This window comes from Anolis carolinensis, unplaced genomic scaffold (genome assembly GCF_035594765.1).
Source record: "Anolis carolinensis isolate JA03-04 unplaced genomic scaffold, rAnoCar3.1.pri scaffold_7, whole genome shotgun sequence".
NCBI lineage: Eukaryota > Metazoa > Chordata > Lepidosauria > Squamata > Dactyloidae > Anolis > Anolis carolinensis.
The window spans coordinates 24,654,331-24,667,124 of record NW_026943818.1 but is presented as its reverse complement, the minus strand read 5'-3'; the positions used below and the strand labels follow the sequence as shown (position 1 = coordinate 24,667,124).

The 12,794-nt window shown below is 38.7% G+C and overlaps 1 protein-coding gene and 1 long non-coding RNA gene across 3 annotated transcripts in view; one reads left to right on the top strand and one right to left on the bottom strand.

Annotated features, from left to right (window-relative positions):
* Positions 1–7,215, bottom strand: part of heatr6 (HEAT repeat containing 6) — a 30,798-nt gene extending 23,583 nt beyond the window's left edge. The window contains exons 1-7 of one of the 2 annotated variants that reach the window (XM_062959340.1): positions 6,932–7,213; positions 5,449–5,556; positions 4,937–5,077; positions 4,382–4,497; positions 2,803–2,917; positions 1,380–1,481; positions 455–592 (exon numbers count right to left, since the gene is read on the bottom strand). In XM_062959340.1, the coding sequence (XP_062815410.1) occupies positions 455–592; positions 1,380–1,481; positions 2,803–2,917; positions 4,382–4,497; positions 4,937–5,077; positions 5,449–5,556; positions 6,932–7,153 (942 nt within the window). In that variant the 5' untranslated portion in view covers positions 7,154–7,213. Of the gene's footprint in view, positions 1–454; positions 593–1,379; positions 1,482–2,802; positions 2,918–4,381; positions 4,498–4,936; positions 5,078–5,448; positions 5,557–6,931 lie in introns of both variants that reach the window. The other variant, XM_062959341.1, reaches the window with a different exon arrangement.
* A 292-nt stretch (positions 7,216–7,507) lies between these two features.
* LOC134292999 (uncharacterized) overlaps positions 7,508–12,794 on the top strand; it is a 22,075-nt gene continuing 16,788 nt past the window's right edge. The window contains exon 1 of the long non-coding RNA XR_010000067.1: positions 7,508–7,598. This is a non-coding gene — a long non-coding RNA (uncharacterized LOC134292999). The remainder of the gene's footprint in view (positions 7,599–12,794) is intronic.

The window sequence follows — 12,794 nt, the reverse complement described above, 5'->3', positions numbered from 1 at the left end:
GCTATGCTAATAATATATTGCATATACATATAATATTGATAATATTATAATGTAATACAATATAATAATACACTATTATAATTGTTTGTTTATATTACGTGTAATATTACTAATAATACTGCAATATAGTGTTGTAGTACAATATAGTAATATATAATGCTTATATTGTGCTATGCTAATATAATGTATATACATATAATATTGATAATAATATAATTTAATACATTATAATAATAATACACTATACTAATGATTTAATATATTGTATGTACATATGATTTGTAAGCCGCCCCGAGTCCCCATCGGGTTGAGAAGGGTGGGATATAAATGTCGCTAATATATACATAATAAATAAACAAAGTTCTGCAAGTATACGCACACGTTAGACTACTTTTATGCTAGCTTTACAGCTCAAATAAAATATACAAGAACTGAAGACAATGCAAAGGTTTACCCCATTAACTTTAATGCTGTTCAGTTCCGATTGATCCTGTTTCCCGGGTGACCTGCTGTCATACTGAGAAAGGACTGCAGGGTATAAGATGGGCGGCATTTCAATGTTCAGTCCAGGAAGTCCGTAGAACATACACTTCTAGAGTCAGCAATAAAAAAATCAGAATATATAGTTGCTTATATAATAATAATAATAATAATAATAATAATAATAATAATAATAATAATAATAATATACAACTTTATATAATGCCCTATCTCCTCAGGGTTCTTTATTATGATAAAAACAATACACATAATAAAAACAGAACCATACAACAATTTAAAAATAATATAAGTAATAAACATAAATGTACAACATACAACCCAACAACGAAAAATAAAACTAGTAACAATACTCCATTTGACACTATGTTTCTCCCACCCTGGACAATCCACAGATATATAAACCTCACTTGCCTAGTTTCCAACAGACCTCACAACCTCTGAGGATGCCTGCCATAGATGTGGGTGAAACGTCAGGAGAGAATGCTTCTGGAACATGGCCAGACAGCCCAGAACACTCACAGCAATAAGTGATGATCACCCAACATGAACAGTGACATCCAGTTTGAGAACATACGTAGGTGTGTTCCAAAAGCCAGAAAAAAAATTGGGGAGTGTTGGGAGACAATAATAAAGGTCCTAACACAATATTTTCTATGTTATTTTTTCCCATGGCCCACAAAATTAACTTCCTCTATGAAGAAAAAGTAAAATTTCCATTTCAAATAGTAGAATCATAGAATCATAGAATCGTAGAGTTGGAAGAGACCTCATGGGCCATCCAGTCCAACCCCCTGCCAAGAAGCAGGAAATCGCATTCAAAGCACCCCCGACAGATGGCCATCCAGCCTCTGCTTAAAAGTCTTCAAAGAAAAGGTCACCTTTAACACAGCAAGAAGGGAACCAAGCTGATCCGGCTGTTTTAATTTCATCTTTCCCCAGTTCAAGAGCGACTGGATTCCTTTCAAGGCATTCTGTAACAACTGGGAAGGAAACAAAGGGCAACAGCAACATTCACTCCTCTCTCCATCAACTTGGCATGCTCTGAAGTCACATCTTAGCACTTAAGATGGTTAAAATCAATAGGCAGTGATTTCCCAAATGAACCAAAGCTGAACAATTCCTACCAGGTGACACCCAAAACTTGAATAACAATTTCAGCATGCAGTTTTGACCAAATAAATATTTTTTGGCTCATGGAAAGGAATTTTATATCAAATCAATTTTAAAATGTTCTCAAAATGTAAAATAACAACAACAACAACTATTATTATTATTATTATTATTATTTTATTTTTGTACCCCACCTCCATTTCCCCGAATCTGATACATTAAAATGAAGTAAGCATGCCATTTTAAAATTAACAAGTTTCATGACCACAGAGTTTCAACTTCATCCAGTCCTAGTCATCTCAGGCATGATGTTGTTTGATGACATCCAGAGAGAGCTTTCACTACCAGGAAAATTTACTGAGGGATGCATACAGTGTTATAAAGAATTTAAAACAGAAATATTACTGAATTGAGATCCCCTGTCTCCCAGAAAAAAATAGGGCAAGGCACAACAAAGTATATAACACAACAACAATAACAACAATTTTAATATTATTATTAATAAGAGGATTTAAAGATCGAACTGCAAAGACTCTGGCCAAGCCAGTCAAGGTGGTCCCAGTGGTGATGGGCACACTGGGTGCAGTGCCTAAAGACCTTGGCCTGCACTTAAACACAATCAGCGCTGACAAAATTACCATCTGCCAGCTGCAGAAGGCCACCTTACTGGGATCTGCTCACACTATTCGCCGATACATCACACAGTCCTAGACACTTGGGAAGTGTCTGACGTGTGATCCAATTCAAGAGCCAGCAGAGTGTCTGCTGTGGACTCATTTTGTTGTGTTTCAAATAATAATTTTATTTTTATATCCCGCCTCCACCTCCCCGAAGGGACTTGGGGTGGCTTACATGGGGATATATGCTTTCCTTCCCATAGGGCTAGCCAGCATGAGGGACCCTCGGGATTCCAAAACGGCAAAGCCAGCTCTAACCACTGACTTCCAAATATTATTATTTATTTATTTATTCATGTCTATCCCGCTTTTCTCCTGTGGGTGGGACACAAAGCGGCGTACAAAATATAAAATTTGTACAAATACATCTGCACACAATACACAATCAGCTAAAATGTCATATCCCATTATAAATAGGGAAAAAGAAGCCGTAAATAAATGACAAGACTGAGGTTCTCTGATAAACATGTTCTGACTGATTGGCAGCTCCCAAAAGGGCCGTCTTTCTGCCTACCATACAAAAAGTGATGTCATCGACCCCAACTGCCTTGGAAGACTGCAACACATTGAGAAAAGTCTGAAAACAGAGCTCTCGGTAAGGTTCCTCCAAGTATGGTTGTCCAGGTATGCTAAAAAAAGGAAGCAGGCAAAGTCAAGTCAGAGGAGCAGTAGGCAAGAAATTAGCCTTAGGGGAATGGTTATCCCCATATAATACTAATATTATGCTATACTAATAATATAATATATTTTATATACATATTTATTTATTTATTTATTTATTTATTTACAGTATTTATATTCCGCCCTTCTCACCCCGAAGGGGACTCAGGGCGGATTACAATGAACACATATATGGCAAACATTAAATGCCAACAGACAAACAACATATATAGACAGACACAGAGGCATTTAACATTTTTTTCCAGCTTCACGATTCCGGCCACAGGGGGAGCTGTTGCTTCACTGTCCAGTAGTGGCTGTACTTCCTCATTCCATTCCTCGTGTTTTGCTGGCAGTTTTATGATGTTGTAAACTAGTTAAATTAGCCTCCCGCATAAAGCGTACCTAAATTTCCCTAATTGACAGATGCAACTGTCTTTCGGGGCTGCATAGGTCAACATGATCGGGGGCTTAACCCAACCCGGGCTTCGAACTCATGACCTCTCGGTCAGTAGTGATTTATTGCAGCTGGTTACTAGCCAGCTGCGCCACAGCCTGGCCCTTATAATAATAATATTATTATTATCAATCATATAATATTGATATTAATATTATTATGCAATACAAAATGATAATAATAATAATACACTACTGTAATTATATATTACATGCAATATTACTAATAATATTGCAATATAGTGGCATAGTGCAATCTAGTAAAATATAATGCTTATATTGTACTATGCTAATAATATAATATATTGTATGTACATATTATTTGTAAACCGCTCTGAGTCCCCTTCAGGGTGAGAAGGGCGGGATGTAAATGTCGCAAATAAATAAATAAATAGTTCTTACTTGTGAAGCAAATGGCTAACAAGTCTGGTGGGCAGTAGCATTAGCTGGTTCTCCAATACAGTTACAGCTCATAGAAATACGGTCCTTTAAGTAGCCTGAAACCAAGCTATATAGAGTCGTCATCAGCATTCTGAATTATGTTCAGAAATAGACTGGGTAGTTATAAAGCTGTGGCACTTCTGCTCACTCACCAAAGGCTGGAGAGAGAATCTACACTGCCCAATAATTATTATTACTCAGGCCTTAAACTGCTGCTGATGTGTTTATGTTGTTTTATCTGGTTTTATATGATATAATGTTTTAATTGATTAACTGTGTTTTTAACTCATGTTTGATTGGGCTTGTCCCCATTTGAGCCGCCCTAGTCCCTTTGGGGAGATGGAGGCGGGATACAAAAATAAAGTTGTTGTTATTGTTATTATTATTATTATTATATAATGAAGTTCAAATTTTTGGTAGCCGAATATATTCTAAAATCCAAATTATGGTAGACTTCAGGTTCCAAGCATTTCAGATAAAGTAGATGGCATGATCCAAATGGACAAAAAAAAATAGAAGGCTCCTTTAAGTCGTACCTGAGGCAGAGGTTTGCCATGCTGTGCACTGCGGCCCTTTTGACTTCAGCATCAGTTTGAGCCGGGCTGCTGAGTTCTATCAGAAGTCCACCTTTTCCTAGCAAGGCTGGGAAGTACTAACACAAGAATAATATAAACAAAAACATTCAGTCACTGCACACTTGCTAATTTATAATATAAAATAATAAATTTGTAGCAATGAACCATTATAAAAGTAGGAAGCAAGATCAGTGCTTGAAAGATGGGAGGCTATGTGGGAGCAAGAAACAATGATGTAATATTTTCCTACTATTTTAAATAATAATAATGATGATAATATTTTTAGAAAGCAATATATAACAGCTTATTTTGGCAATAACAATCAAGTGGCCCTTCCACACAGCCATATAACCCAGAATATCAAGGCAGGAAATCCCACAATACCTGCTTTGAACTGGAATATATGGCAGTGTGGACTCTGACAACCCAATTCAAAGCAGATATTGTGGGATTTTCTGCCTTGATATTCTGGATTATATGGGCCTTATGGAAGGGCCCAAAGACATCCCTACCAACCTTTTGACACTTGGGTCCGTTCTTGTAGACAGAAGCTGCCAAAGCCTGCAAGATTTCAACATGCGTCCAAGTGCTGCATTGCTCTAAGGCAGAGATAAAGTAGGGCAGCAGATACTTCAGGCTTTCTTCATCCACTATAACCTAAAATTGAATAATGATAACAGCAGTTTTGTGACTTGTGAAAAGTCCAGAGAAAAAGCTGGTTAAAATCTAAACTCGGGACAGTAAATAAAGAGCAACAGTCTGAAAACAGGGGAATTCCAGATAGGAAACAATCAGGCCCAGCTAACACTTCCTAACAAAGGATTCCCCCGGCAGGAAGCAGCCAGGCTTTGAAACTGCAAGACCATTCAATGCTAATCAAGGTATAAACCCACTTGCCCAGTTTCCAACAGGCCTCACAACCTCCGAGGATGCCTGCCATAGATGTGGGCAAAACGTCAGGAGAGAATGCTTCTAGAACATGGCCAGACAGTCCAGAAAACAAACAGCAACCCACCTTCTCTCCTTACCTGGAATCTGTTCAGCAGCTGATGGATGAGCTGGCAGACCTTGTTGACTAGATGCTCCTGATTCAGCTGAACCAGCTTACAGGCTTGGACGAACAAGTCGCAAAGGTCCTGACAGGAAGAAAAGAGATGCGTTGTTGTGATCGAATACCGCATCCCACCCACTTTGGTATAATACTAATATCATGCTATACTAATAATATAATATATTGTATATACATATAATATTGATAATAATATTATAATGTAATACATGATAATAATAATTCACTATTATGATTGTATATTATATGTTACACGTATTATTACTAATAATATTACAGTATGGTGGTATAGTACAAGATAGTAAAATACAATGCTTATATTGTGCTATTCTAATAACATAATATATTGTATATACATTAGAGTCTCACTTGTCCAACATAAACGGGCCGGCAGAATGTTGGATAAGCGAATATGTTGGATAATAAGGAGGGATTAAGGAAAAGCCTAATAAACATCAAATTAGGTTATGATTTTACAAATTAAGCACCAAAACATCATGTTATACATCAAATTTGACAGTAAAAGTAGTTCAATACGCAGTAATGTTATGTTGTAATTACTGTATTTATGAATTTAACACCAAAATATCACGATATATTGAAAACATTGACTACAAAATGGCTTGGATAATCCAGAGGCTTGGATAAGCGAGGCTTGGATAAGTGAGACTCTACTGCAATGTAATACAATATGATAATAATAATATACTATTATAACTGTATATTATATGTTACATGTAATATTACTAATAATATCACAGTATGGTAGTATAGTACAATATAGTACAGTAGAGTCTCACTTATCCAAGACTCGCTTATCCAACATTCTGGATTATCCAACGCATTTTTGTAGTCAATGATTTCAATATATCGTGATATTTTGGTGCTAAATTTGTAAATACAGTAATTGCTACATAGCATTACTGCATCTTGAACTACTTTTTCTGTCAAATTTGTTGGATGTTTTGGTGCTTAATTTGTAAAATCATAACCTAATTTGATGTTTAATAGGCTTTTCCTTAATCTCTCCTTATTATCCAACATATTCACTTATCCAACATTCTGCCGGCCCGTTTACGTTGGATAAGCGAGACTCTACTGTAATATATAATGCTTATATTGTGCTATGCTAATAATGTAATATATTGTATATACATATAATATTGATAATAATTTTAGAATGTAATACAATATGATGATGATGATAATATCCTATTATAAATGTATATTATGTTACATGTAATATTTATAATAATATTACAGTATAGTCGTTTAGTACAATATAGTAATATATAATATTTATATTGTGCTATGCTAATAATATAATATGTTGTGCGTGCATATAACTTGCAAGCCGCCCTGAGTCCCCTTCGGGGTGAGAAGGGCGGGATTTAATGTCGCAAATAAATAAATTCTATTCCCTGCCCGTCGCCCTTCCTCACTTGAGGCCTAAGCTCCGCCGGCGCCTGGGCCCCAGGCCCGCTGTTCTCGGACAGGAGCTGGTCGAAGAGCAGGTGCAGCTCCGTCCGGCGCCCGCTCTCTCCTCCCGGGCATTGGCCTGCCTCCGGAGCCAGCCGTAGAGCCTGAAGCCGGCCTCGGTAGCGCTCCAAAAAAGGCCCGCCCGGTGCTAGGCCTCCCTCTGTTGTCAAGGCCTCGGCCGCCATTTTTTTCCACCTCCTTTCAGGTCGCTATAACAACCGCTTCCGCCCTCTAGAGCGTCAGCTCAGTACGCATGCGCATCCCCTGTTGCCATAGTGACCAGAGGAGGGGGGGGGAAAAATGACGGCTGAGGCCTTGACATGCGCAGGAACTGCCTCCGCCCCCTATTCGCCTCGTTGCAGCCGAGTCGTACGCATGCGCGTCCCTCGTTGTCATAGTGACCCGAGGGGGGAAAATGGCGCCTGAGGCCTTGACAGCGAAAGGGAGGTCCTGGGACGCATGCGCACGGACTGTCTCCGCACCTCTTGGCCTCGTTGTAGCCGAGTCGTACGCATGCGCGTCCGTCGTTGCCATAGTGACCTGAGGAGGGGAAAATGGCGGCTGAGGCCTTGACAGCGTAGGGAGGCCTAGAATCCTGGATCCCCGGCGCCGTCGGAGCGTAGGCCTCAAGTGAGGAATAATAATAATAATAATAATAATAATAATAATAATAATAATAATAATAATAATAATAATAACAACAACTTTATTCTTATACCCTGCCACCATCTCCCCGAAGGGACTCGGCGCGGCTTATATGTGGGGCAGAAATTATTTTACAGTAGAGTCTCACTTATCCAAGATAAACAGGCCGGCAGAAGTTTGAATAAGCGAATGTCTTGGATAATAAGGAGGGATTAAGGAAAAGCCTATTAAACATCAAATTAGGTTATGATTTTACAAATTACGCATCAAAACATCATGTTATTACAACAAATTTGACAGGAAAAGTAGTTCAGTACACAGTAATGTTATGTTGTAATTACTGTTTTTACGAATTTAGCACCAAAATATCACGATATATTGAAAACACTGACTACAAAAATGGCTTGGATAATCCAGAAGCTTGGATAAGCGAGGTTTGGATAAGTGAGACTCTACTGTATTTATTTATTTACAACATTTCTACCCCGCTCTTCTCACCCGAGGGGACTCAGGGCGGCTTACAACAACCAGCAAAATTCAATGCCAAACAGATCAATAAAAACAGCAACACATTAAAAACCATCAACAATAATCCATAAAATACATTAGTCAAGCTTAAAACATATAGTTACTTAATACCATTCTTCCAAAGAACCATTGCACTTAAACATAAGTTCAGACCATGTCAATATAGTACTTATTCATTCAATGCTTGCGCACAAAGCCATGTCAGAAGGTCCAGCAGACATCAAATTACGTTATGATTTTACAAATTAAGCACCAAAACATCATGTTATACAACAAATTTGACAGAAAAAGTAGTTCAATACACAGTAATGTTATGTTGTAATTACTGTATTTACGAATTTAGCACCAAAATATCATGATATAACATTGACTACAAAAATGCCTTGGATAATCCAGAACCATGGATAAGCAAATCTTGGATAAGTGAGACTCTACTGTACTTTAAATCCGGTTTCTGCTTCCTGCAGAAATCTGGGGTTTGTAGTTTGGTGAAGCCCAGGGTCTGTCTGGCTGAGTTAAAGCCCCCTCCCTAAAGTGGATTTAAAGTGGATCCAAGTTCTAATGTGATGAGGTTCCATAATTAGAAAAAAAAATGGATGTGACCGAGCTATAAAAGGGTCGGGCATGGGATAGTGCAAAACAATGTACGACAGGGCCGGGGAAATAGATGAGGTGCAGAGAACAGAGTACTATCTAGCAACCTAGGGACTAGGCATTTATAACTAATCGTTCTCAACCAGGTTTTCAGGTCTCTGCGAAAGGAGGACAGCGTGGGGGCTTGCCTAATCACCCTTGAGAGGGTGTTCCAAAGTTGGGGGGCCACCACAGAGAAAGTCCTCTCCCTCCCCCCCCCCCCAAGTCGTGCCTGTGGTGGAAGTGAGAGGAGGATCTCCCCAGCAGATCTTAGAGCCCGTGCCGGTTCATAGGGGAAGATGTGATCATGAAGATAGGCAGGGAATGAACCGTTTAGGGCTTTGTCGGTAATAACCCGCACTTTGAATTGAGACCAGAAACTTATCAGCAGCCAATGGAGCTGCTTTAATAGGGGCATCGTGTGCTCCAGTTATAGCCTGGCTGCCGATCTGTGCACCAATTCCTGTTTCTGAGCCGTCTTCAAAGACAGCCCCACGTAGAGTACATTGCAGCAATCCAGTCTAGATGTAACTAAGGCATAGACCACTTTGGCCAAATCAGGCTTGAGGTACAGTTGCAGCTGGTGCACCAGTTTTAACTGTGCAAAGGCCCTCCTGACCACCATTGACACCTGAGCTTCAAGCGTCAGCGTTAAGTCCAGGAGGACCCCCAGACTGCAGAACTGTATCCTCAGGAGTTGGCACCCTATACCCCAATCGGACTTGCGACTGACCTGAAGGGCCTCTGTCTTGTCAGGACTGAGCCCTCATCCAGCCTGCCATAGCTGCCAGACACTGGTCCAGGGTCCGTGGAGCTTCCTTGGAATGGGGTGGAAAAGAGTAGTAGAGTTGTGTGTCATCTGTGTAGAGATGGCACCCAACCCCAAAACTCTGGATGACCTCACCCAGAGGTTTCATGTAGATATTAAAAAGCATGGGAGATAGAATGGAACCAGGGCTGCGGGGTTGTGAGTCCATCTCTCTGATCAGGTGTCCTGTCCTGCAATTGCCTAGGTTCAGATGTGTCCATCTGAAAGTGGGTAACCGTGACAGATTGGCGATTCTGTGCTAGCCACCCTGCTGCACAACAGACTCCCTACCTGACAGATGGCACCAGTCCTGATGCCTCACCAAACTACTATTGGGGTTGTAAAAAATTATTATTTTAGAAGCAGAGTTGCACAGCGGAAATTATTGTTTTAGAAGCAGAGTTGCGCAGCGGAAACAGAGACCTCATCATCACCGACCATGAAGACTAATTCCCATCAGACAATTTCTCAAAACTCGAGATGAAGTTTTTAGCTGCAATCTCTGCTCACTCCAACTCCCAGGCCCCTCCTTAGCCTGCTTGGAGACTTCTGGAATTACACCCCAAATTTCCAGTGAACCGGCTGCTTCTGTGACCTAGCAGAGATGGCAGCTAAAAACTTCATCTCGAGTTTTAGAAATTGTCTGATGTGAATTACCCTTCGGAAATTATTTTTGTCAAACATCATATACATTTTGTTCCGTTTAACACCTTAGGCCACCACACCTACAACTCCCAACAGCACTGACAGTTAAAGTGGAATCCAACTGCATTCATGTTGGTGTGCCTGTGTCTATTTTTCTCACAAGCTGCTTTGAGGGTTTTTTAAAACATTAAAATTGCACAGAAGTGCTTGAATACATAAATAGGAGCCTGAGCTGCATTTCAATGGCATTTCTTTCTTTTTTTTAATAGAGTACATTCAGCCCAAATTAGACTGAATGTGCCTCTATTTTCCCCTTCAGATCCTCAAGACTTAAATAGGCACTTCATGCTCCCATTGAAACATAAAGTGCTTCCTCTGGGAAGGATTGTGGCCGTTGGTTGTGAAGCCGACACAGCTGTAAGGCAACATTTGAGATAAAATCCAAATAAAAACCCTCGGATGAGGCATCATGCAGCATTGTGAATGAAAAATATGGCAGCTGTTTGGCAAATCAATATTTGCAAATCCATTTGATAGGTCCAGCCTTTTTCTTCCTCTACCATTAACGCCATTTACTCTAGGGCCTAAAAGGGAGCAGGAACAGACAAAAGGGGAGAAGACCATTTCAGATAAATATACTGAATGTAACCCGAGGGTAATTTCAGGCCAAGCAGATGTACAAGGGATTAAATGGGAAGATGATCTGAAATTCATGTCGGCTTTGACACCTCAGAAGGGAAGCTTATGCTACACATTTGCAGATTATGAAAGGCATAGGACATACGACGTGACCAAGACACTGGGATTAAAAATATGTCAGTAGATTTTATTTAAATTATGTATTTATAATATTAGATATATATTGTGTGTGTGTGTGTGTGTGTATATATATATATATATATATATATATATATATATATAGTTAAAATATGAAATATATATTATATATTTATATTAGATATATACTATATATTTATTTATTTATTATTATTTATTTACTACATTTATATCCCGCTCTTCTCACCCTGGAGGGGACTCAGAACGGCTTACAAATCAAATGTACATACAATATATTATTAGCATAGCACAATATAAGCATTAAATTACTATATTGTACTATATCATTATATGGTAATATTATTAGTAATATTATATTTAGTATTTAATATTTAATTAGTATTATTATATTATTAGTAGTATAATATTGTATTACATTATGATATTATTATCAATATTATAAGTATATACAATATATTATATATTTATAATTTATAAATTATTTATCATTTATGATATTAAATATATCTTATATATAATATATTTATCATATTAAATATATTGTATTTTTATAGAATTAAATACAGTATATATTGTATGTTATAATATTAAATATATACTGTGTTCACTTGCTGAGGGACAGAGAAAATACTGCTTTGCGTGTCAATCTCGTAAGAGAATTATCACCACAAACATAACACAATTATACTTACTAATACCATTACAAAATGTAAACCCAGGCAATGCCTAGTACCTAAATTAGTACCTATACAAGTCAAGGTATGTATGTATATATGTTGGTTTGTATGCCAAAGGCTCCTCCGTGGCTTGGCAGATCTAGACCAAATTTAGCACATAGACCCTTCATCATCCAACTTAAAATAATTGAACTAAAAAACAAAAACAACACCCTTTTCAGGTGCAGAACTCAGGAAAAGAAAGTAGATTGGTTGCCAGAGTGTTTGCCATGGGGACATTGTAAGGTAGAAATTCTCAGAGCTGGAGAAGGGAGAAAGCAGACAGCCAATGCTACGGGTATATACCCTATTATGCTTCTAATTCTCAACATTGTGATCATATATTACATATTACAGGCTTTAATGCTCATATATGTGATAGGGGTGATGGCTAATGAGGAAAAAAAGATCACCAAAAGTGCAGCGTATATTGTGTTTTGACCAGTGGAGATGCTAGATGGTTCTGACAATAAGCAGGATATAGTAGCATGTACCTGTTTTTCTCAAATGAAGCTTTCTTATATCCAAGTAGGGAGCCCTACCTGACAAATTTATGGTATTGCTTTGCAATGTCCTTTTACGGTGAATGAATAGAATGTCACTTGTTTTGAAAGTAACCCCGCAAAGGGATCCAGCGACTACACTGGAGCAGGTGTAGGTACTTTTATGATTTTATGAATGAACGGAATGAGGAAGGAGCCCTTCATTCAACTAGTCACCGCTCCCTGCTGTGTGACTCAGTGTGACGAATCCTTGCCATCTTTTTGACTGTGTGGCAGCTTTGCATTTTAATTAGGCAATTACCTTTTGGATAATTGGTTGTCGTGCTGCAGAGACCTCCAAGGCTTGCATTTTCAGCAGACTGGGCCGGGATTGTGTTGCGCGGCGCCAAAGGGAGCCTTCCTGCCCACTGAAGTGGGATGCCCACGATTTCCTTTGTTGGAACAGAGGACATAAAAAGATGTTTTCCATCATGCCCAGGCCTGTGTATGACATAGGAACACCGCCACCAGAATGTGCCATCTCTTAGAAATTATTGTAATAGGGAGAAAG